We start from the raw sequence: 26,980 nt of genomic DNA on the forward strand, positions 1-26,980 counted from the left end.
CACTCAAATCGTGCGTCTGGCTGCTCTATGGCATCGGACATGCAATTCACCACATGACATTTTGATCCATTCCAATGGCGTTCTGACAACTTCTAGCTTGATTATCGATATGACACGAGTGAGCTTAAGCAAACTGCTGTATTTCTGTAAGAAGCAACTGGTGCACTGGGGGGAAAAGTTGACTGCCCCAGCAGTACTTTTCTAATCACAGCTGGGCCAGTTAAGAAGTATTGGGGTTGTTTATGAAGTGATTGCCTGAAGCCCTTTAACACCTCTGTAAAAAGCACTTCGAGAGAGGTTGAAATGAAGGGACTCGCCTCAAACTGCCTCCCTTATTTTCTGTATTTGTCATCCCTGACTAACTGGGTTTAAAGAAGTGGCCTATTCTTTCCCGGTGATCCTATACTATAATCAGTGACTGAAGCAAGTAACCTGTCAGGGGGATACTGCGGCTCTATGAATTTTAAATGTATGAAATTTGTGCCTGTGTGTGAAATGTTGATGACTGTAAGAATCCAGGTGCACGGATGAAATGGGACATCAGCTTACTTGAATAGCATCATTGTCCTTGGACATCACAGTCTGTACCCGAGATGAGAAGAGTATCTAGAGGGTTGTAGCTCAAAGCACCGCTGGTTCTCATTGCTTCCTGATATGAGATTGAATAAGCTAATGTTGCCAGGCAACGGGTGCAATTCCACTTTTGGCAACTATTGCTTAGTAACAAAATTTCCTCCAAAAGAAGTAAAGGCTGAATCACTGGTGGAATCAATGATGGATGCAACCCTGGAATCTAATCGGCCATTTTAGGACTTTTAAGCTCTATATGCAGTGTTGAGCCATATAATTACAAGCTAGTCAGCTGTAACTGTTAAACCTCCTCTGAGGGGAGTATCTGGTGAATATAGGCTTCCTTATGTTTTATTCACTTGAATGAATTTGAAAAACAAAGGCTGTGGGGGGGGAAAAAAAGTATGGACACAATAAGCTTCTTTCCTAATATTGTTGGCCAGCCAAACACCAAAACTCAATTTTCTATATCTATGGATTTCATGTTGAATGTTTGAGTTTTTCCAAAGCTCAATCCTCCACAAATATCCCCACAGGTTGTGTCAGCGCTGAAGCACTCTTGTCTCCCGGTGCACCGCTGCCTGCAAATAGCCAATGGTGCACCAGTGGGAGGCAGAGTAGGAGGAGAGGGGCGGTGTGAACGGGGCCTGCGGGGGTGGTGCTGCGTTACATAATATAGCCGAACCCAGCTGTGCTGTCTTGTTCAGGCCATGGGTGAAGTGGTGCCAGGCGAGCTGACTGATGTGTCCACCTGCGCTCGGCAGAGTCCGCTCAGCATCCGGGCACAGGTCAGTGAACAGATTGACACCGAACAGACAGATCACATGCAGGCAGCGTGGAAAATCATGAAACGGCATCACTTCCATCTCTCTACTGTTGCTATGGCAGCACAGTTGTTGTGTTATCAGAAACCTCAGAGTGTAATGATAATGCAGGATTCCGACAATGGTAATTACAACCATTCTTCGTTCCTTTTTCTTTTTTCAGCATCTGAGGCTTCCTCCTGTAGCACTCTACCACTCTTAAGTAGAGCAATGCACTAAAATAAAATATCCTTTCATCGTTCTCTGGAGAAAGGACAGCTCACACTAGTTGGTACCAATGCACACTTATCTTCTCCCCTCATGTAGCCAATGTGTTACCCAGTGATTGTGCACAGGAACTTTTGTGTGTGAAGATTCAGCTACTGTTAATTTCCCCCAGCCGGCTGGTGTGTTTCTTTTGGCAAACTCCGCTAGCTGAAATAAAAACTGAATAATGCGTGTGCCATTCAGGAAGCAGTCTATCACCCTGCAAGCTTTATTTAAAAAAAGAAAAAGAAAAAGCCTGTACTAGAGTCATTAAAAACACATCATGTTGCCTTCCCAGACCTTTGTAATTAAAGGAAGAAGCATCTGTGTTGCAGCTTGAACCCTGTCTCTGATATGGCTACACAACTAGACAAACAGCCAACGTTTTCTCACAGATATATGTAGAAATTTTGTAGAAAACACTGGCACAAACTGTCAGATTCCTCCTATAGACATCAGCTATTCAATGACTAGAACCTGGAACCGCTGAAGCTTGGTTTGTGTCGTGCAACTATATAGATTATATATCCAACTAATATGTCTTCTTTATGGTTGGTGGAAATGGTCATCTTCAGTAATATGCTATATTAGTTTATGTATCTATTTCCAGTGTATTTCTTTGTATTGATGAAAATGTTACTGGGGAAAAGTTGATATAAGCTTGCCAGTAGGTTTGAAATTGCGCCGTTTACAATGGCAGTGTTAGTAGACTGGACACAATTTCTCAACATTGAGTACACTATATTGAAGAGAAAAAATCTGGGACCACATAAGACAGGTTTCGGGCTCTGGGCTTTAGGGTGAATGATGGATGGATGAAGCAACAATCTTTTGCGCGCTGCCAAAAAACACTTAGCAGGAACTATTTTCTTCTAGGTTTGCCTACAGCAAGGTTCTCCTGACTTTAACCGTCCCTGGCATTTCTAGCAAGGTCAAATTGGAGCATTGTGGGTAATGGTAAAGGCCTACTTTGTTGTTTCCTGTGGAAAAAGTTAAAACTTTGCTTCTTGCACTGTGTGTCTGCACCCAGAGTCTTCCTAACAGCTCTGTTTCAACCCTTAAATGAATGGGATGATAAAATGGAAGAGGTCGGGGAAAAGTGGGAGATCAGAGATGGCAATGGAAAATTACACAGGAAAAACATGTGTAGGAACTGAAAAGTGGATATACAGGATAAGGATGAGATAAGGAAGCCCCCCACAACACATCATTGTTTTGTTTGGCCAGGAAAAAACCCAGATGCCCGTAGTCAAGCAATGGCTTGACCTTTTCTTTGGTTGTTAGCTGCTGGGCTGAGGGCACTGCAAAGAAGTCGTAGCAGTGGGTCTTTCATTCAAAGGCCTTTGCCCCTCAGGGAGGTACAAAAGCCTCATATCTGTCAAAGTGTCACAGGGTTTGTCGTCTGCAGCCCTGTCCTCCTCTGCTCACATCCTTTATGACAGCCATTACCCAGGAACCCCTGCACACACACTTTCTCATGGCCATCAAACATGCACTTGTCAATCTGCCTCCTCCTCCTGTGACCGATGGCCTCAGTCTTTGACTCTCGGCGGGTTCAGGACAAATCAATACAAGTGCAGATTTTCTAATTCAGTGATCTCCTACCATGGGCCTGAGAAACGCATATATTCATGGTAACGGTTCTTTTAAGGTGCTTTATGCACATTTAACTATCGCTATATATGGTGGCAGGCAACACCAGTGTTGAATCATATAAGATGGGCAAGAGTTTTTTCTATATGCCAGATAAAGATTTTTGAAGAGGTGATTGTTGCTTTGCTGTTTACATTTTGAAGCTTACGCTAATATTTTTCAATTATTCAAGTTTGCTTACATGCCACTTAGATCATTTCTGCTTAGCCAAAGCTATAATAAAGTTTCATGGGATGCAGTCATGAAATCGCCGGACAGATCGACATATGATTTATGATGACCACCAGTGAATCTATCGATCGTCGAACTTTTGAGACAGTGTTTTTGACTTTGCCTGTTAATGATGCTGCTCGGGACTGTGTCTGGTACTTTCAGATTATTTAGCGTGTCAGCACAACAAAGGGAAGAGTGAGAACCAGACTCTGCACTAATTGCTTTAAGTACTGGGCTTGTGTCTTCAGATGTCAGGATTAAAAGCATTAGTGTGAGCTTTCCTCTCTCCCCTCTTCTATTTACATTGACGCTAGAGCAGCAATTATTCCCTCATGTTGTCAATAAGCCATTCTTCTTTGCCAAGGGTGTGTGCGTAGTTGGTAAAATTTGCACACATTTCTGGCTAGCAGAGTGACTCGGATTTCTCGACTTTGTCATAAGAAATAAAACATTTGCAGACTTCATGGTAATAATACGTAATTTGATTCCAAATAGAAGGAAATCTGATCATATTAGAGATCAGAGACACATTATGAAATTGATTTGCAAACATGAGTGCCATGCCAATCAATTATATACAGCTTCATCCAATGTTGTATTTAAGCAAACAAATAAAGCATGTGCTTCCACTGTACAAAACGCATTACTGACAAATTGTTTTAAAATACATAGATCCTCAATCAAAACAATGTGAGTGTGTGCATACATATGACTAGATAAGCATAATGCACATGTGCAAGGTTAAATAAGATTTTTAATTTTTTTATTTTAAAACAAACAAAATTGCTTACCAACTTGAAAAATGACTTCAATTGGTAACATACAAGTGAATTAAGTTTGTTCAACCTAAAGTTAACAAGTTACATCAATTGATAACTCTATTAATTTGTGTGTTAATTGAAGTATTTTTATTTTTTCTAAGTTGGTGAGCAATTTTTACAATCACCTTGGAGACACATTGTCAGGAGAAGACCAGAGGTGAGAGTTTTTGTGGGGGGACTTGGTTGTTCTATGGCTACCCCCCCTCCACCGCTCTGGTTTATAGTGCGAACGAGAAGGAAAAGAAAAGACACAGAAGAAACTTAAAATAGGCTGTTGTGGGGCGGCGTTTATGAGCTTTGAGGCTTGGGATGTGGTAGCTGTGATTTATAGCTTTCATTATTAAGGTTTCACCACACAGTTCGCTCCCAGTGGGCACCGCACAGACCCACACAAACACACATTTGAGATACACACTTGTGGGGGGGGGGGGGGGGGGGGGGGGGGGGGGGGTGCTTATGTTCTGCCAGATTGTGGTAACACTGAGGTGCTGAAGAGTTAATGTTTTTTAGGGTGCAGCTTTGACCACAAAAATGAAAGCCACCTGAGGTGAGGCCTCAGGTGGCTTTTTGAGACACACACACACACACACACACACACACACACACACACACACACACACACACACACACACACACACACACACACACACACACACACACACACACACACACGGACAAGTACACACACTTCCCTTGCTACCTGAATCTTTGATACTTGTGCTTTCCTGTGCTCACTGTAAAGTGCAGACACACAGCAGTCTGGAGACAGAGGAGTTGTGAAGAGAAGGTTTTTCCAGTTGAACTTTTGAACTCAAGGTAGGACTGACTCTTCCTCTTTAATATCTTCTTCTCTGTCTCATTTTAACTTTTTAGATTTATTTCTGTAGCACCTCTCTCTGACCGCCATCCCCTCTTTTTCTCAGATTTTGCCCATTTACACTTTCTGTTCTTCTGCGCCTTTCTCCACATCACCTTCCCCTCCGTATCGTACTCCTCCGCCAGGTCTAGTGAGATTTACAGTTTTTGTCATACTTTCCTCCTTGCCACATTTTTCTAAATTCTCGTCTTTGCACAGATGATTCCAAGGCTTTTTTTCAGGCACTCAAATACCTTCTCTTTATTCCTTTCCTTATTTATGTTTTTTTCCCCCACAGTGTTACTTGTCTCAAACAACAACCGCAACACTGCTTTGACACTTAACCGTTCCTCTCCTTGATACCCTAATTCTGATTGATATGAATTCTGTTAATAGGCTCTCATGAACATTTATGGAAAATTACACAAAGCTGCTCGGAAACTCACATGCAAATGCTTCTAAGCACACACCTGATGACTATTAATATGATGATGGCATGTCAGAGGTTTTTGTGGCCTTTGGGTGAACTCCTTCTGGCAAGTCAGGAGCTTCACGGATATCTTGGCCCGTCAAAGCTCACTGTGTTTGCCGTCAGTGCAAACACACACACACACACACACACACACACACACACACACACACTTACCAGGATTCGCTGAATTGCAGAAGCAGCAGCAACTAAAAGCTGACCTAATCCAGGCTCCATTCTGAGGCAGATTTAGCCGACAAATAGATTTGACACAGGCGCCTCCGCCAGCCCTGCATCCCTGTTTTCCACAGGGTTGTAGAGTGCGGGAGAGGAAAACTGAGGCTAACGTCCCCATGGCCGAGGAATGTGAAGAGCAGGCAGCTGAGACCTGATGGAGAACTGTGGGCCAAAACAATGAGGGATAGGTCTAGAATGGGCAGAAAGTAAGGACAAGGTGGCAAAGGAACAAAGCTGCTTGCGCTTTGAAATGTCCTGGAAATCAAATCCACGGAGAATCTTATGAGTTTCCCTATGTTCCCTGAGCTTCCACAAACACCTTCTCGTGGCTTTGTGCTCCTCGACTCCCTCCGTGTGTCACGGCCTACCTCACACTTTATCGACTCACTCCTCTAATGTGGTGAATTCTCTTAGTATGAGATGTGAGGTCGGTATTTTTATTGGCCTTTAAAAAAAGGTGTTGATTTTACATCAGTGTGGTGCGTCTGAGAGCAATCTTTCTTGTGGTATGGCAAAATGATGAGACAATCCAGACCAGCCTGGCAACCATACAGTAAGAAATCAGTCAAACAAGTTTCAAAATGTAGAACTGAAAGGTATTTTTGATAAAATCTTTTGACGTCTGCCTAAATCTTTTTTAGAAATACAGTGATTATAGTATTGAATGTTGTACTAAACTATTATATCTTAAATTTCCACATTCCTCAAAGATTTATAATTTTGTATCTTTATAGTATGTTTTTTTTTTTAAAGTTGGGCCTTCAGGCCGTACATGGCCCACGAGACCATTCTTAAATACAGAAAAGCAGTTCAGAAATGCAAGAAAAAAACAACAACTCATGACGGCTATTGATTTAGAAAATTACATATAACGCTAAAGAAAAAATCTTTTAGATTGGTCCCCTTGGCTCAATGCCTGTCAGTTCACACTCAGTAATGAACACACACTTAGCTTTTATGGGAAAGAAAATTAGATGCGGAATTTCGCACTTTCCAAAAGAAATGGACAAACACTTATTATTTAAGGCTGAATGCAGCTCAGACTGAGATTAGGTGATCGACTTGGCCAGTAAAGACTGTTCCACCTCTTCACTTTAGTCTAATGATGCATTAGCTCGACTCGGATCACGCAGAGTGTTCCTGTACACATCTACATTGATCTTCTCCACTTGCTTGGTCGCCTTCTAACTCCTCATATTGACCGGCAACTCCACCTCAGTTGAACTCTCCACCCTCAATCAACTCTGAGCCACATGTTGAAACAATACACATCTGCCCAATGAGCTTTTGATACAGAAAGTGTTCAATTACTTTTAAACCTTTGTTCCACACAGTTCTTTAAGTGTTGACTTAAACTTGCTCAAATTGAAGCTAAGACAAAAAAATTGTGTAATGGACAGTCCATGTACTTGCAGTCCGAGCTGTACATTGTCCAGGGACCATAAATTGGTCCATTGGTTCGTCATTGGATTTGTTGACATAAAGAAAAACATTCAGCTCAACCTATGGAAAAAAAAAAAGAAATCAGGATTAAATCCCTCTGAATTCTTGGGTGCTTCTCTTGTAGTCCCCAATGGGGGATTTGGCTCTCATTGGAATGGAACCATGGCCACCAGTAGCCCGATTTGGAAGAGAACTAGCTCCTTAAATCGTCCTCTGCGTTCTTGTGTGTCCTGCCAGACATCTGGACGTTGTCTGTTTTACAACCTGCAACATGAGCTAATGCCCTGTCTGAATCCAGTATACCACGGCATGATTTGTATTGTCAAGCTGTCTCCCAGAAAATCTTGCCAAAGTACATATTGTTCGTAATAACAGCCTTGGGTATAACATGCCTCGTGTCTTAGTATTAACCGTCTTGAGTTTACATTTATTTAATGTTTTACATTGAATTTAAATTTGGTACTTGATCTAATAGTTTGAACATGATCTTAAAAATTAAAGGTAATGTGATGCTGAGAGGCCAGAATACATTTTGATAATGTGTTATGAACAAAAACAGATTCAAGTACAGTGAGGGACCCTATGTGTAGCGCCAGGGGCTTTGGGTAAAAGCATCTGGAGAAGGTTGAGACATTGGCCTAAGACATGAACAATCCTGCCAGCCCCTTCCTGTTTTGTCTTCCCCATTTTCTTGCTTTGTCCTTTTCTCTCTGCTCTCCAAAACCTGCATCTCCTTCCCATTTCTAATCATCTGTCTGCCCTCTTTATGAAACTCAGCGTTGGTTCTACTGTAGTTGCAGCAGCTCTTCTTTGCTTCCGCGGACTGAGCCTGATCAATTATGCATTTTCCTTTATAGTTGTCATCCTATTGCATTCCTACTGACAATTTACAAGTAATGTTCAATAAGTGATTTGAAAACCAGAATCCCGGACAGTATTTTTGAACTACTACTGGGCAAAACTGTCATGTTTCTCTCTCCGGTGTGCTGTATTAAATGTGGAGAGACAGGGCTCCCAATCATTAACTAGTAATGCAGAGCATGGCTAATGGATAAGTTCATGTGAGAATGCGGCCTCGCTATGTTAAGTTAGATGAGGCAGCACAGCAGTCAACACCAGCGTCCCACTGTAAAACTGGTGAGATGGAACAAAAGGTTGTCCGCAAGGTTTACTGTACTCTCATTCAAGTTCGTATGCTCACTCCCATATGCATATTTGGCTTTTATTTCATGGATATGCAAGTCAGAAATGTCAGGCTCTTGCATCATGTTCTTAACCAGAAAACTTTTCAGCTTTTCTTTTTTTGGCTTCAGGAGCTTGTCATCCCTCAAGTTGCCTTGACCAGGTGCTGGTCAGTTGGCTACACTAAACCCGCAGAGAGGGTCTTGGGGTTATGTTTGTCCTTTCATCAGCCAAGCAACTGTGGATAGTGGTAGACGGGGTGAGTGATTGCTGAACGACTAAGTACACGTGTTCCAGTTTGCATAGAGTAGAAGGTTTCCCCCGGATTGACATGGGAAGACCATTAGCGGGCCTCATTAGGCTGAATGCAAGCGTGCCGAAACAGATCACGGAGAGGTCCAAGGTCCAGGTCAGCAGTCTGAACTAACCGTCTGTCATATGAAGAATTAGCAATGCAATACAAATGGATACAGTTTTTTTTTTATACTTATGTTTGGGATATAAAGATAAGCACTAGCTCTTTATTATGATAAGCCATTAGTAATAAAAATAACCTCCAAGTGGGACTGATTATTGCCTGTTCCCTTGTTAAAACGTTTCTTCTGAATCATCAGCACTTTTTGTGGCAGTTCAAAACAGCATGTTATTTTAAAAAGTGTATTGAATATTTAGAATATTATTGCAGGGTTCCTGCAGCATGTTACCTTTTGGAACTTGTTGCCTTGCAGGAAATTAATCCCTTTCTCATATCGGTAGGAATTATTACAGTTTGATAAAATGCAACTTTAACCTAATCGATCATGAAATGAGATATATCAGCAATTTACAGATTGAGCCGAGAAGACAACATCAAGCTATTGATTGTTTGCTCATGTAGCTTATCCCAGAGGTCAAACTATACATTCGCCGTGTCTGTCAAAATGATGGACAAGGGGAAAAAAATTATATATATATATATATATGATACTAGTACTTAATGCCTTGCCTGAAACATTTCCTTGTGTAGCCCAGCTGTCATTATTTTTTTTCTTCATATTAGTTATTTCCTTTATGTTAATATTACTTAACTGGGTCATTTTTCAATATACACAAATTTGTCTTTGGTCGAGCTGGTTCAATTAAGATATCAAGCCAAGCAGACTGTGTTTGTCAGATCTGTCGAAACCATACCGCCTCGAGGTATCTAACAAGATAATTACTGGATTGGTTGATATCTGGTGGGAAGCAAATCATTAAAGTTGATAGTCATGAGTTATAAAAACAACCCACAAACCAGGTCAAATCGAATGAATTCATGGAGGGACCACATAGATGTCTGTTGATGCCACGATTTTCCAGGAAATCCAGCCAGACTCCACAGAGAGGAAATGAAATACATGTGAGTTACCTTTGTCCCACACAGCATGGTGACTTCCCAAAGCTATGAATACACTGGACGCTGAACTCAAGTCAACCTTTTTTTGACCAACTGTATGATTAGCATTCTTTTGGGCTTGGAGCATGTTTTGTAATTTTTATTCCTTTGATGTCCGGCAGCCACACAAGCCTTGGTTAGAGCATTATACTATAAATGTACGTAATGGATGACATACTGTGACGAGAAATACTTTTTGCATTATATTTGTGATGATTGTCTCCGACGGTCCTTGAACTTGGCTGTCACTCAGGGATATAAGGTTAAAATTGGCACTGCTATTTTCCCCAGAGGCTTTTGGAGCAGATTTTTTAACAAGCTGAAACATTTTGAGTCATCCCTCAAAAAAATATGAAGTGTATCTTGTTATTTGATGTTGCCTCATTCATTGTTCAGTCTTTTAATAGATTGTCAATTCATATGCCAAAGTGCAAGATGCCCCAATTAAGCCATCTTTAATATTTGAAATGCATATTTAAAAGTTAAACACACACGCACATTCCTTGGTCACAGTTCAGAATTTGCATCAAGAGGAAAGCCAAGGCTCTCTGTTTTTCCTGTATCAGTATCGCTGTTTTTGTGTCAGGTCTGTTGTAAAACAGGTCATCAGTCTCTCTTGGATTTTGCGTATTCGTCCCTGAAGGAGAAGATATTACTAAAACCATAATTATGACTTTCCAGTGCTATTGGACAGGTTCAATCTTGAGGAATATGAGAAGATGTTGACGTCTGAGCAGCACCTGTTAGAAATATAATCGAAAACACCAGATCTGGTATTTCAGCCCACAGAGTTGGTCCAGAAAGCTTTCCTCTAATTATGTTTCCATGGTTGATGGCCTGAATCGATTATTCAGAAATGATGACTAAATATGTGAATCACTTTTCAAGCAAAAAAAATAATTTGCCATTTTATCAATATTGACTTGAAGCTTTAAAGATCTTGAACAGCATGTAAACTAATAAATCATTTTGAATTATTTGATTTTGTAACACAGCTCTTTCACTAATCACACACCTCCAATCCTGCTTCCAGCCTTTTCTCAGTCACATTGCCTGTTTTAACTTGAATTTACGTTTTGTTTTCTATATAGTTGCTGAAACCCCTGATTCTAACTTGGCTGACATCATTATATTCATCATTCTTAATCTTAAAAAAAGTATTTTTTTTCTCTTTCAGGCTCATCATAAAGCTGTCAGGCAACATACTGCGATCTTCAGTGAGTATCCAACTTTCTCACTTGGGTTTAGGGTGTAACAGTTTGTGTTTCATCAGACAGCACTTAAGATCACTGCACCGCCTCACTCTTTCCAAAAAGGCATCTCACGTGAAGATATTTTGCCATCATTAAGATTTAAGGAAACACGCTTCTCTTTTTTTCATCCTTTCTTTGAAGAAATGGCTAGAATTTTTTTTATTCTTAACATTTATTTCTTGGATATTGTTTGTTTGTCTTGTAAATTTTTTCATGAAAAGACTTGTGGTTATGCAAGTGTATACGTGGTTGATGTTGTGATAGTACATTTAAAAAGTCACCTTCATAAAAGGATAATTTAAACTCTGTTCTTTTATTTGATTGAGGATTAAATCCCCCCATTTTCAGCCAGAGTTGTTGTATCCCATTAGTACAGATTGGGTAAAAAACCAAAACAACATTTATTGTAAATGTGATATTATGATCGAAGAATGTTGAAATATGGTGATCTACTGTACTGACACCGGAGAGGGTGTCAATACTACTAGTCCATATGCAAGTATATAATGTCCTGGTTGCCGAAACAATAAATAAGATAAACGTATAATATAATGTATCAAACTAAGGGAATAATATAGATTGTAAAATTGAGGAGTAATCAGAATTGAGATATAAAAAGCGTTGAGTAGGCGACGAGACTGAAACGTCATGTTTTGTTCCTGTAAATGCTTCACTCCTCTCTTTCTCTCTGTGGTTCTCTTCCTCTCGCTTCTTTTTCTCTCTCTCACCTCCTCCACCAGCCAGCTCTTCTCTCCCCTCCCACACACACACACACACACACACACACACACACACACACACACACACACACAACTAGTTTCACACGATTACGAGGGAGAGAGGAATGAGAGATGGGGGGGTGAAATAAAAACTCACCAGGGAAGTGAAGATGATAATAGAATATGGAAGAAAGGAATTTAATGAGATAGCGAAAGAGATCGAACAACATTTAAGATTTATTTTTTATCTGTAACACCAGTGCTCAATAAAGTCACCTGATGTGTAATCATTTAGAGCAATGTAAGTCACGGCCTGTTTTAAAAAGATGATGCAATTGAAAATTTATATTATACTGTAAATGCAAGACAATGTAATATATGATAATCCTAGAAAGTGGGGTGTTGTATAATGAATACACATTAAAACTTAATTAATGTGGCTCTTAAGTTCTGAAGTAAGCACCAAAACAAACCCTTGACTCTAAATTGAAGGTTGTTTTTTTGCAGGCTAAAAGATGGCCATTAACGTTTTATATGAAGAATTAATTAGTGGTATTATTTTATGTTCTTTCACAAAAACAATAGTCAAAATTGACACTGTAACACACTTAGAAAGGACTGCAATCCAAAACATTCCATTAACTCTCAGTTAAGGAGAAACCCGCACTGGGCAATGAGCGGCTGAGGTGGAAGAACCATTTATACTAATATTCTGCATATTCTATCTATTTTCAAGCGCAAGAATGACTGGTAGACAGGGATTGTGCTGCATTTCGATGCTTAGGGTAATGTTTGTTGTATCGATAATGAACTGGGTCTCTGGGATTATTTGAACAACCTCTTTCCCCAAGGGGCAACATTGATTATATAAGGATTATATGCGAATGTGAGTCGTACAATAACTACATTCAGCCTGATACAATGCTCAGTCCATACAGGCTCATTAAATGTTGCCTGAATGGAAGTGAACTCTCTTTGAACAGAATCCTCCCTTCCTGTCATGTGTTTTCACTGGCTCTCCAGGTTTCGCTCTGTCCATGGGTGAATGCTGCACAGCCTTGATAAAGTCTCACAGGTTGTCTTATAAACTTATGGTCTGTGGTTTGAATGCCTGTTTCGTTATGGGCGGTTCCCCCGAGCGCTACGTGTCTAGTTGTTTCTACGGGTGAGATCGACATAAACAAGAGATTGAGTTGACTCTCTGTATCCATCTCTCTTCTTTCAGTCGCAGCATATCTCCTCCCACGTGCTCTCACTTTGAGTGAGGAATCAATCCTTCTCACTTCCATTAGTTCTCCCCATTTCTCTCCATCACTCTATCCGCCACTTCATTCTGGCCATTCTGCACGAATCGAACGCACATGCCGTAGGAACAAATGAGTGTGTCTCTCCAGTCCCGCGGCAATCTTACCACGTCCTCATTACGTCTTTTCCAGTGGCACGTCTTAGCCCACTTTATCCCTTTGCCACTATAATTGGGCAGAAAGCTCTGCCCACCTGTCAGCAGGGGCCCCCCATACAAATGATGCAATTTATTCTTTACTGCCACAGGGTTTATGAGCAGCCTGTAGGTTTTGACAATGTCCTCAGTGCAATCAATGGGCCATTGCTGTCCAGTGTCAGTTTCAGTAAATGGATGTATCCTAGTGAGTCAGATCTTATTCAAATGATAACCACGACCGTTGCGATTTGAATTTACATGCTGAGCTATCTAGACACACCAAGGGGGGCGGGGGGCGGGGGGCAGGTCATTGTCTACAGTAATAACAACATGCAAGAAATAAAAAACCTTAAAAACAAAACTGATAGTATAGCAATGTTGGCAGCAGAGCGCACATCCTAAAGCCTTCGGCATAGTCTGTTTGGAGGCTCTGTACTTTAGCTTCTCTGAGTTGTGGTAGTATGTTTTGCATATAGTTGCAGCTGCAGAGTAGTGTTAACACAACCCAACCACTTGAGAAGACAGTCTGTTGTTCATTGAGGTATTGCAGAATCACTTTTTGAGTGGTTTTTGTTTTTTTATCTGTGAAGATCAGTCTCACCCAGACTTCAGTCTTGAGTGTTACCCAACTGCAGTCCAACCTGTCACTTCCTCCGGGGAAGCAGGAAGTGGCTGAGATGTGTTTCCTGCTGGAATGTGAGACCGCTTCCTTGGCTGCAGCACCGGCTGTCGCTGGCCTGGATCGGAAAGCACCAGGAAGGAACAAGGTTTCCTTACTATATGTTCACGGCACATTACAGCCACCTGTATTTAACTTTTACTTTACTCACAACTTTTATTATGAGGTTCGAATGGCTTGTAACAGCCTTTTTAGTCCGTTTGACTTTCATTTGGATCATTATCCGGCTATGATGTTTCACACAGTAGAGCTGAGAGATCACAGAGAAGGTTAGAGGTGACACTGGTTCCTCATAACTTTACTGCAATGCAGCCCCCGACCCTTCACAGGGGAGGGTCACAATACTATTGTTGCACCACGTTTGTGCATCTACCTTGTACAGACTGAAGAACTGCTTCTTCCTTAGAGCGATGGCCTCCATCACCCTCTTTCCAAACCCCCCACTCACCCCAGAGGTTTCTCCTCCCCCACATAAAAACATGCACAAACACACACACGCTCCTGCAGCTGTTGAAGACTGATAACTATTACAAAGTTAAGACTCGCTCACTCACTACATACAATACATTTTACACCTGTAATTTAAAATATTCATACTACATTGTTTTAATGTTAGAAGTTTCACCTGCAACATAAGTGCCTATCTTTTATTATATATCGATGGAGGACTTCTATGCTCACGTCAACTTTCTTTGTAATATGCAAAATCATTTTACTCTACTGTTTGCCCTGTTAACCTGCCTTGTCAAAATGCTGTTATTGGAGATAGTTTTTTTGGGGGAAAAACCCTCAGTTTTTTGGTGATAAAATATTGTTTAATCGTGGCCAGAAGGCTGAAAGGACAGTTTGGAATTATCTGGCTTAGTATGAAATTCAGCTCGTGTCGGAATCTGTTGAATTACACAGTGGCTTCATTCACTTCTCCCTCTCTTATTTGTCAATTTCATGCCTTTCATTCCTCACGTCTTGCCCTTGTTATCTGTCTGTCTGTCTGTCTGTCTGTCTGTCTGTCTGTCGGTCCTCCTTTCTCTCCTGACATAAAAAGCGCACATACACGAGTGTTGAAGAGTGAGCTGCTCTCATTCTTACTCCCCACTGTACTGCAGTGCTGTTCGAGCTCACTGTTGCCCACGCAGAGCAGCGCCATTTTGGGAATCTGCAGCTCTTCTCTGATGGCTGTAAATCCATGGCTCAATAAGTCACCTGTGCTGCTACGAGGCATCGGATATCACAACATCCTCATTTGCTTCTCTGGACTTGTTACATATCAATTGAAATGTCCCCTGTACTACCAGTGAACCTTGCAATAACAAACGTGATTATCATCTACTTATCTGTTTCTGTTCCTTCCCATCTCTGCACCACTGTCTACCACTAATTTGTCAGGAAATGAATGTGTTTTCCTCTTAAGCAGCAGTCCAAAACTTTCTTTGGATTTATGGATTTTAGGTTGATTCACATTATATATTTATTTGTTCACAGGAACGTCCCTGTATCATGACACACTGTATAATTGGAGTGTGACAGTTTAAGTCCGTAGCCAGGATTTTATTTACTGTTCAGTTTTAATGACACGCCTGTGTTTTGTTTGCTTTCTCTTACTTTCTCAGTTTCTCTGTTTTTTGTGCTCATTTCATCCAAAATGTTCCTTTCTGAACCCCCCCCCCGTTTTTTCATTCACTTAATTTCCCTATCTCTTCTCCATATTGTTTCTCAACGCCCTCACCTCACACGCTTTCTTTATCCCTCTACAGTACATCAGCCTCCAGCCACCATGTTAATTACACCACAGTTCTTTTTCTCCATTATTCACCACTCTCCTATTTCTGTCAGCCTCTCTCCCGCTTTCGCTACGTCGCTAGCATTCTGCGAGGGTCTGCAGTGGCTGCTGATATGAGGAGGGGGTGTGTACTGGTGCTCAATTCAACAACAAATGGCTGTTTAGCGTCATCTGATTGGCACAGATTAGAGGGCTCTCGGCGGCGGTGCGGAGGCGGCTCTTGCAGAGGACCAGGCGGTTTCATTGCTGCTGTCTGAGCACAGCTCACTGAGCCATCCGCCCAGAACGCGTTCTACTATTTTAATGGCATTTTTGCTCAATTGAAGTCAATTGAATGGATGAAGACATTCATCAAAAAAATGCACATAGGATGTCAGTTTCACCCGATTAATGGTTTTATTTTTAACAAGGCCACCTCACTGCTGATGTCAGACCAGCCTACAAACAGATGCGGCAGCTCTGACAAGCAGGAGTGGGAAAAGTAATCACATCTAAAATGCATTTCAACTCCCTCTTGATCAGTTTGGCTCTGATGTACAAAACTTAATTGGAAATCAGAGCGCTCCCCGAGGCTATTTGTGCATAGTTCACACTACACGCTGACAAACTTTGGAGGTCACCTGCAAAAGCCCCAGATTGTAACCAAATCGGCGTTTGATCGGCAGTCGGCAGTCACCATATGTGTGAACTCTTCAAAGACGTTGTTCGACAGGCTTGCTGACACGTCACAGCTACCGACCGGCCTCCTCAGCAGGCTAAAGATCCAGACGAATGCATGTAGGAGTCTGTAAATTAGCTGCAAGGGGATGTCAGACAACGACATCGGGCTGCTGACACTTTCTTTTAGTTACATTTTGGTTGTTTTCTTTTTTTTGGAGACTAGATACACTAGCTGGGGGTTTCTCCTGCGCTGAAAGATTGTGTAGTGTGTGACCCCCTGTTGCCGGTCAGTCATGAAGTATGAACCTGCTGCAAGACTCGCAGCCACAAGAGAGCAAGTCCTGTAGCGTGAACTGCACAGCAGTTCAAACTACTTGACTTTAAAAGTCAAGTAGTTTGAACTTGGGATTAGTTAGCTTACTTTATATACCTTGGTGAAGACACATTTTTTTGATTTATTTTGCTCAGTTTAGTTAGCTAGTCCGAACAGGTGCATTGTATAATTGTACAATTAGAGTACCACGCACACTCACACGCTTACACACAATGCTGCCGCTGCCAAATCCCTCTGAATATGAGGAACAGTGTCCTTCAAGCTTGATGCCTGCAGCTTGGTTAGTTTCAGCTGCTTATTTTTAGGCAGCAAAGCACTATGGTAAATGGATTGGAACCTCTCAGATAGGACTCCCATTCTCTCTTTTTCTCTCTCTCTCTCTGTCTCTGTGTGTGTGTGTGTGTGTGTGTGTGTGTGTGTGTGTGTGTGTGTGTGTGTGTGTGTGTGTGTGTGTGTGTGTGTGTGTGTGTGTGTGTGTGTGTGTGTGTGTGTGTGTGTGTGTGTGTGTGTGTGTGTGTGTGTGTGTGTGTGTGTGTGTGTGGCTGGCTGAGTGCATGAATGTGTTCTCCACTGTTGACTTATTTATTGTCTTATGGAAACACCCAAGAGAAACTACCAAGGTGTCCAGAGAAAGAAACTTGAAATCCTGAGATTCTAAGCAAATAACTTTTCATCAATTTAGCCTGTTAGATTTAGCTATTGCAGTGTAAGCTTCTATCGATGCTAGAATCATATACTTAATATCAATGTCGCTGCACTTGATCACTGATTGCGGATAGCGCCAGTTCATGATCAAACCAAACACCTCAGCAGAATTAACTGGCACCCCATGGGTCTTATGCTTAATGAGATGCATTCTACCTGCAGTTTAGGGTTAGGGTAAGGGTAGCGGAGTAGCAGGCATGGATTTCTTACAGATTGAAAAATGACCTTAAATAATACCAACACAGACAGGCCAATTCTAATAATGCTCATAACAAACAACAAAAAGAAGACATTCAGTTACAGTGAATGTATCATATTTTTGACAGAATCGGACCGAAACCCACATTTGAGTAAAAAAATGTGACTAATTTGTTTGTGACCCCATTGGGCAGCCAGTTGTGTTCCCACAGGATTTGTGGTGGAGGAATTGTTTGAAATCACGTTGTGCCTAATTCAGTCCATTGAGCGGCCACCTGTCTGTCTCATGGATGGGTGGACAGCCTGAACTGAAATTCTTTTAATGGGGTTTGGTTGGCAGAATGACGTGGGACGGAAGAATCCTCATGGCACAACATCCCGCAAACATAAGAGCAGATTCAAGAGGCCCTGTCATTCACAAATCAAACCAGTGCAGTTAGCACAAATGTGGAGCTTTCTCAGTGTTGCCTGCCCACAATATTATAGGGAAGAGAAAGGCTGAAAACATTTTGACATGTGAGGACATGCCCACAGTCCTCCATGTGAAAATACTGTTGGCCAAATGTGAAAAATTACATATCAAACTTGCATAATGCTTGATAGTTTAAGTTGTGAGGCAATGTGGTTACAGCATTATGAGCCTTGGTAAAAAAAACCCAGATTAGCCTGGAGGGAAAATCACTACCTATCTACCAACCAACGCCATAAATAATACACCATCCTGATTCATCAGTGCTTATGTGACCCAGATACTACTTTCCTCTGTGTCAAACAAACGCTCCCTTGGTGGAAGCAAAAATATCTGGAACCATGGAAAAATTCAGATATTTCACTGTTACACACCTTCGGTCAAAGGTTTATGCTTATCTCCTCCCACTGCTTCCATTGCCATTCTGTGATAGTTGGGGACAGGGGGAATAGGATCCATAGAACGCCTTTGCAATTTCACACTCGAGAGGAAAAGACAACAACGGCGGACTTCAGAGAATCCAAAAAGCCCCTTTTACATTTCAATGAACCAGCGAGGAGACCCCACCCCTTTTCCAAGCGAAGCTCGTTTATCTTTCCACACAATTACAATTTCACTTTGAAAGGCTCTGAGCTGAAACACTTCGGCGTGCCTGCTGCCTGGCGGCTTTCAAAGAGAATAATGTTTGATTTATTTTTCTTGCTCCTTATCTTCCCTCTGTGTCTCGGCCTGCCATTTCCACATCTGTACTCGGACAAGCTGAGATGCAAAGCTGTCTGTCTCTCAGATGGCGTCTTAGCGTTTAAGAACACAAGGCTGCTACGATAACATACTGTCACATGAAATTGGCAGATTTTTTTATGTTGGGTACGTTGTCGCTTTGTTTGTGAATTGCTTTTTCCACACAAAACTATCATTATCTCTTTGAAACATTCTGTAGATACTTTGTAAAGAGAAGCTTGACTATGACTAAAAAGTTTTCCCATCTGCATTCCCAAAAACATTGAACCAATTGGAAACTGAGAGCCACTAATGCCATTGAGCCTGGGAAACATGAGTTGGGTAAAAAAACAAACTATGTCACGCAACATTATTCACCATCTGGGTCCTTTGTTTGTGTGTGAGACAAAGAAGGAGACACTTGTTGGGTGCACACTGAATATCTGAGTCACAATCTGGATCTTTCCCACATAATTTTTTTTTGGTCCCCATGGATCTTTGTTACCTGCTGTGGCTTTGCACCCACAGAAATACATGTGCACACAAACACATGTTTTTCCTTTACGGCCACGCCTCTGCCCAGCAGACTCTTGGCAGCAGGCGGTTGATAGGACATTTGAGTCAGTGTGTCTCTTTCTGTTTGTAATTGGCATTTACCCACCTGCAGCTCCAGCTGCATTCCCAGCCATCTGAGATGAAGGGTGTTTAATTTTTGAATTTACTCTTATAATTAATTTCTTTTATGCCCAAATGTTTTATTTTCTCCTCCTCTTCTCTTTAGAGCTCGGGCTGGGTCTGAAACGGTTACTGTTGTGGCCCCGTGAAACCCATTGAGACATTGTTGTGTGTCGTCAGCATTTACAGAAACATGACATGACTTGTCTTGACTCACCTGTCTGGGGAAACAGGTGTACTATTGCTTTTGCTAACAGGGAAACATAAAAAAACAGTACAGTTGACTGTAGCTTACAGGTTTCTGATTATTATTTCATTTTTCTTTGAATTAATTTGTTTTCTTTACTCCCCTGCCTCCATATTTGCACCCTGGGGTTTTGAAAACTCAAATACTGTCCACGGTGTTTCCAGAAGACTCCGTTTGATGGGCTCAAATACGCATCAACATGGCAAAATGCATGCGTTTTTAAAACTAGCCTATGACTCACTCTCGTTGAGCTGTAGCCTCTGTCAGTCAGTTAGTCAGCTAATCAGGTGGGTGTGACTCACTGGGTCTGATTCATAGTCGCTCGGTGCCCATACTGGCACACCTGTGATTAACAACAACCTGTAGACTGTGGCATCCAGACACGTTTGAAACGGTCTCGAGCAGGACTGTGGTTCACCTGTTCTCCAAACACAAAGTGGCAACGAAAATGACGTCATGGTTAACAAGCATCGGTGAACTATTTTGTTAGGATTGCTCATCAATGTTTTGGATTACTTCAGGGGTCCCATAGTTTCTGATGATTTCAGAGAAAATTAACTGTTGACGAAGTTGTAAATAACTGGAAGATTCCTGGCAATGACTTTTTGAAAATTTTAGATGGTGTCCACGCTGGTACATGTCAGTAGCTCAATAAAGTATCTCCAAATACTTTTCCAAAAACTAATTTAATCCGAAAACTGTCTCATATCTGTTTTTCTTACTACCTATACATAGTACCTAATTATTTTTTTTCAAGAAAACTTGCTAGGAAATTATTAGCAAATCAGAGATTTATAAAGTAAAACGTGTGCTTTAATGATGTCTAGCAATAACAAGTCCTTGGGGTGCTCAAAAAAACCCAGCACAGCGTTCACAGAAACAAGCACATTAGTCTGAAGTTGTCTTGGTATTTCCCACAGTCGTATTCATCCTGACTATTTCCTCACACATCAACATGGTAGCAGAATAAATTGCTCCATTGTCTCTCATTATGACCGTGGTCTACAAAATGTCGTTACAACATAATTACCTGTTCATTAATTAACTGTTCATTAATTAGTTAAAATCAGACTCTGATCTCTTCCCAGTCTTTCTCAGAATGATCTAGAATACCCCAAAGGAAAGGGCAGCATATGCGCTGTACCAAACCGTGATACCTGTGTGTTTATAGAAGATAAATGTATAAAAAAATAGATTTTTTAGTAGAGTCGTAAAGTCTTATGTTTTGCCAGAGATTGAGAATATTTAGGCAGCTTCCTGTTCTACTTTGGATCAGTTAATTTTGCTACTACTACTACTACTACTACTACTAAAACAACTACAACATCAAATCAGTACTACTACTACTGATTGTTGCTGCTGCTCTGTATGTAGTATTTACTTATATCTTCTGTACATATCTTATTGCTTTTTTAAAATTTCTGCAATTTACTTTGCTGTTGTAACACCCAAATGTACCCGATGCGTGACGAATAAGGATCTTAACTTATAATAAATCTAATATTGACAATGATAATTATACATCCGATTCATTTAGCACTTACATAAAACTACTGCTTGTAATGTCATTCACAGAGCAGTACTCGTGCAAAATAAAGCGGTAGTATTTCAGTTTATTAAAGCATAGCTTCCCATCTTAGTAGTTCTGTCTTGAAATATACTCATGTGCCCATATGTTCATTGGAGGACGTATTGGCCACTGTAATTATTTTTTTTTGTGTGTGATCTTGAGTGAGTCATATAAAGAATCATCCAAAGTTAGTCTTTTATCACAAGATTTTCTGCTGTAGATAATTGGTTATTAAACTCACTCTCCTATGAATTGCAAGATTTAAATTTATAATATGAAATATGATGACAATGCTTTCAGGTTTGGTAATTTCGTGCGAGTAGTCCCAGCCCCCTGTCATCTGTAAGATGCAGACGAGTCCCTCTGCAGACGACTTCAGCAGCACTTAGCTGCATTGAGCTATGGTTGCCACATATTCACCTCAGGAATTGACCCGGTTTAGACACTGCCAAAGGTTACCGACTATCTGTCAGAGTAATTGGTCCTCTGTGACTGCAGAGAGACACGCAACACCACATTCATTCATTTAAATTCCCAGTCTCCCGGTCTGACATACAGTATAATCCTCTCCTCTCTCGCGCTCTTCTCCAACCCTTGCTCTCACTTCCGCTCTGTTTTTGGCACTCTCTCCAGCTCTCATTAAAGGATACTGCCCAGTCCTCTATGGAGAGAGAGAGAGAGAAGGCACTCTGCAGGTAGTTATTTGGGATACACTGAGTGTCATTCTACAGGTGTCAATGGCTTGTAGTGGAGGGCAGCACAGTGTTGCCCCTAATTTTTTTGCTCTGGTAGTTTAATGTGTGTCTCAGTAGTCAAATGATGAAATCATGATGTCCCTTTCTTGATAAATAAATAGATTTGGAATTACATTGACAGTGCTTGGTTGGCAGATAAGAGTTTGCTCATGCTATCGTGCTGAGCTTCACTGCATTAAATTCAAGTCCTTTTTTAATAGTTGCATCCCCAAAAATTGTTAACTACTGATAAAAAAGAAAGTTTTTCTTCCCAGTTTATAATGTCACATGGTTTTAATTTGATTGGAGATGAAGCGGTTTATTAGTTGGCACATTTCCACAATGCTGTACACTTTCAACTTTGCTTTCCTGTGCTTGGATGAACGCTACTTTTGGGATGGTGCTGATGCTTGATCTGTGAAATGTTATTTTGAGGATTCTAGTCTAATCAAAGCTACGTTAAATTGGGACATGCCAGCGTTGCACTGATTTTTTAAGTTTGACAAGTTCAAATGATTCTGCAGGCGTAGACAAAAAACCCTCTGAGGAGATTCATCTATGTTCATGCTCTTTCAGCTCCACTGCTCACAATTTCTTCTGAGAAAGAATTGAATTTGCTGAATTATTATACACCCGCGATGTAGGTATAGCTACTGATGCACCACTTGAGACAACTCGCATAACTGCTTAAGAGCTTTTAGATAAATTTACTGTATGTTTTTTTCTTTCAAATATGACCTCCAACAGAAAACTGAAATGCCCTTTTTAGCATATCAAAAATGTTCCGACAACACAAGCCTGCAGTATGTGTCTCTCAAAATGGAAATCTCCTTATCAGACTCACATGCACACACCAAGACCTCGCTGCGCAACGGGAAAGACTTTTGTGTTTTTTCCCTTTGAGTTTCTGCCTTTTATACTTCAAACACCTCAGTTTTGAAAGCCAAACTGAATCCCGGACTAGGATGTCACGCTGCTCAAAAAAACAGTGTTAGAGGAGAGTAGATACTGTGAGATAATGAGTAATGTGTCTGTAATGTGTCTCAAAATAATGTCCTGATTTCTCTGGATAATCCACATACTGGGTAGATGTAGTTTTTCACAGCGAGTCTGTGGGAAGAGAAGGGAAGGACTCGATCGCCCTGTTCTTTTTCTCACATGCACACACACACACACACACACACACACTCTCTCACACACTCACTGTCCAAGTCCTTATCACCATGGTGATACAAAGTGTGGTCTGGAATAGAATGGTAGTGCACTATTACGGACAAACCACTAGACAAACACATCCCACTGCAAACCAAACTCTCTTCTCAGCTATTTCATTCACGGCATTGTAAGACAATAGCCATCAAATCCTTCATGACTGACTAAGCAAACTAAAAATGTTGATGCTGGACATACGATATTGTTCTATATTCCATTAATTTCCTGATCTTTTTGAGAGGAAATCTATATTGTGTGGGCTGTCTAAGACCTGCCCAAGGTCGTCTGCGACAGATAGTTCGAGATTTATCCAAACCAACATCCCTTAGTGCCTCGAACAAAATCATCATGTGATTAAAGATGTGTCCAGCCATGACTCCAATGGCAACAATAACAAGAATCAAATCCTGAAGCTCATGTATTTCTACTCTTGTAGGTATGAAGGTCATATTTGACAGAGAAAAAGGAAATGACGTGAAATAATTCTACTTTTACACAAGGGGCTCTAATCAGTGAGGAAAAAAAGGATGTTTACAATCAATTTAACAGATGCAGTATATGTATAGATTGGTTCTCAAACCTCTGTCCTGGCTCTCTCAAATATAATCATATTTACATTGTTGGTTGTGATTGTTTTGGCTTAATTATGAATTATGTGATTATGAGATCACAGGCCTTATTATTGTAAATTTCACAGAAATACAGTAGTTTCCCATTGCTCACTTTATAATGGAGACTTTTGGACTAACTGAAATGAAGGTAAGATTTATTTCTCTCTGATTGATTCCGTCTCTCTGCACTTTTATTCTCAGTTGCCGGTCCAGACTGAATTGAGTCGACTTATGGAATGATTCCAACGCAGACTGCCTTTTAGAGACTTCAGCTCTGAAAGCTCAGCATCAACACAATTCTTGCTATCAAGCTCCAGCTACAAAAAGGTACACCTTCTCTACTATTGGATTAGATTTGAATACTAATAATGACAATGCTGATAAAAGTATTTAATTGTACTATTGTGTCCTATTCATATTTGCCTTTCTTTTGCTCTTTCTACAGCCCCAAATGTGTCCTTGAGACTTTCTCGTCACTTTACTCTCATGGTATTATGTTGACTCAAGTCTAAACCCATCAGCACCCCGTCCCCCTACCTTTCCCTCCCATATCCCCTCCCATCTCCCCTCCCTGCACCATCTCCCATCTCCATCATGACCAGTCTGAAGCGTTCTCAGACAGAGCGCTCGGTTGGGGGCTCAGTGCCAGCTACTGATGAGTTCTATACCCGCCGCCTGCGACTTCCCAATGGAGGGGCACCCCCACCCCGTAGTGAGAGCGCCCACATTCCCTCCTCCTCCACCACTGGCACCAACCCTGGCGTCCCCAAGATGGGTGTTCGGGCTCGTGTGGCTGATTGGCCGCCAAGGAAAGATGGGGGAGGAGGGGGTGTTTGGCATATTACCGTAGAAACGGACTCACCCAGCTCCACCAACACCACCAGTTCTTCTGGATCAGGAAGTGGAGACAGAGAAAGACTTGTAGGAGGGGGAGGAGGAGGAGGGGGAGGAGGAGGAGGAGGAGGAGGAGGAGGAGGAGGAGGATCAGGATCAGGAAGTGGTGGTAGTTGTGGAAGTGGAAGTGGAGGGGTGTCTGCTGTCACAGCCCACAGCAATCTGTCAGCTAAGCTCGGCCACCTAATAAGCCCACAAGACTCATCAATGCTGCGTAACATCCACAACACGCTAAAGAACAAGATGCAAAGCAAAGGAAAGGACAATCGCTTCCTTTCACCAGATGGCTATCTGGGCTCACCTCGCAAAGGCATGAGGCGCATCCGCCAGCGTAGTAACAGTGATATAACCATTAGTGAGTTGGATGGGGATGGCAATGAGGGCTGGTCTTTCTCAGGGTGGACACCCATGCACCGTGAGTATGGCAGCACGTCATCCATAGATAAACATGGTGTGTCAGGAGAGAGTTTCTTTGACATGCTAAAGGGATACCAGTCTTCTGAGGCCCCTGATCAGCGAAGCCCAGCCCCAGAGAGGCTCACAGAGCTTCTTACTGTGGCCCCAATAAAACAGACTGCACTTGACCTGCCAGATGGACCTTTAGGTCCAGCCAGAGGAAGTCCTGCCAGTCGGCTAAAGGAACGAGAGAAGCACTTAAAGAGGAGGTCAAAGTCTGAGACGGGTGGAGAGTCTATATTCCGCAAACTACGTAGTGTGAAGGTAGAGGGTGACACATCGAGGGCTGGCTCTGATGCTGAAGATGGGGGGAAGGGAGATGAAAGTGGTCCACCTCCCAAACCCTGGGTGTGCCAGAAAGGCTTTGCCCATTTTGATGTTCAGTCTCTACTCTTTGACCTCAACGAGGCGGTCCAATGTCGGCAGACTGGGGCCAAACGCAAGAACACCACAACCGGTGCCTCGGCCGCAGCCGCGGCCTCTGCTTCCGCCACGTCTTCCCTCTCCTCCACTCAGAGTGGAGTGTATGGGTCACCCTGTGGCTCACAAGAGGAGCTGTGCAAGGAAGGGGCAGGAGGAGGACACGGTGCCAACCCTGCCTTGGACCCTGGTGACGACAAGAGCAATGAACTAGTGCTTAGCTGCCCTTGTTTCAGGAATGAGATTGGTGGTGAGGGTGAGAGGAACATCTCTCCTGCTAAACAGGTAGGTTTGGTGCAAGAACAGGATGATTAAATAAAAAGAATGGTTATTTCTTTTGAATTCTGAAAAGATTACTCTATTGGACTCTTCAGTTTTAATCTTCAAACTTCAGCTTACACAATTAACTCCTTTTATGCCTGGGCATTTTAAAAATGACAATATTTAAGTTCGCTTAAAGCTGATTCCTTCATATAGAAAATGCACTGAAGATTAAAAGTCAAAATATTTGTCAGGTTTCTTGTCTTACCGTAGTTTGTCTATCATCCTCCAGCAGGGCAGCATAGGTAGTGGTGGAAGTTCAAGTAATTCTGGCAGTACAGAGGAAGGACCGTTGGATGCCATCCTCAATACCCATTTTACCAACGCTGGTGTGGCTGTGTTGGAGGCCCCGAAGGACGGGCCAAGTCAACATGCGGACAGGTCCAAACGATACATTGTGGAACATGTTGACCTCGGCACCTATTACTACCGAAAGTACTTCTACCTCAGAGGTGGGAAAAATGGGGGAGTTTAGGCTTTGACCTTTAATATCCATTTTTTCTGTATTTGTTTAGAAAGTTGGTTGTCTTACCTTACACTGTATTTTCTAAGAAATATAGTCATTATATACTTATACTTATTACTGAGAGAAACTGACATTTTTCCATGTTCTCGTCTTTTTTGGGGAAATTTCTTTAACGTCAATGTTTCAAATCCATTCCTGCCCCAAATCCCTCCCTTCTCACCCCTAGAACACTGGAACTATCTGGGGGTAGATGAGAACCTGGGCCCAGTGGCAGTGAGTCTGAGAAGGGAGAAGCTGGAAGAACACAAGGAGCATGGCCAACAGTACAACTACAGGGTCATCTTCAGAACGAGTGAGGTACATTCACATGGTCACACGATCCTCTCACACTTTTGTATTCTAACATTTTTGGGTTATCACCTTGACTTGTTGATTTTTATCATATATTTTGTTTTTAATTGTTCTGTTCTGGATGTACAGCATTTGTA

At 41.7% G+C, this 26,980-nt stretch overlaps 1 protein-coding gene across 6 annotated transcripts in view; it reads left to right on the forward strand.

Moving 5' to 3' along the window:
• Positions 1-26,980, forward strand: part of sipa1l1 (signal-induced proliferation-associated 1 like 1) — a 65,226-nt gene that overhangs the window by 11,269 nt on the left and 26,977 nt on the right. For 3 of the 6 annotated variants that reach the window (XR_004786231.2, XM_035616736.2, XM_035616741.2), the window contains exons 3-7: positions 11,106-11,145; positions 24,137-24,262; positions 24,381-25,990; positions 26,259-26,478; positions 26,719-26,849. Coding sequence is in view for 5 of the 6 variants with exons in the window: in XM_035616736.2 (XP_035472629.2) it covers positions 24,530-25,990; positions 26,259-26,478; positions 26,719-26,849 (1,812 nt within the window). In the remaining variant the exon portion in view is untranslated. The remainder of the gene's footprint in view (positions 1-11,105; positions 11,146-24,136; positions 24,263-24,380; positions 25,991-26,258; positions 26,479-26,718; positions 26,850-26,980) is intronic. The other 3 variants (XM_035616739.2, XM_035616742.2, XM_035616737.2) reach the window with 2 other exon arrangements.

This window comes from Scophthalmus maximus, chromosome 18, assembly GCF_022379125.1.
Source record: "Scophthalmus maximus strain ysfricsl-2021 chromosome 18, ASM2237912v1, whole genome shotgun sequence".
In the NCBI taxonomy this organism is placed as follows: domain Eukaryota; kingdom Metazoa; phylum Chordata; class Actinopteri; order Pleuronectiformes; family Scophthalmidae; genus Scophthalmus; species Scophthalmus maximus.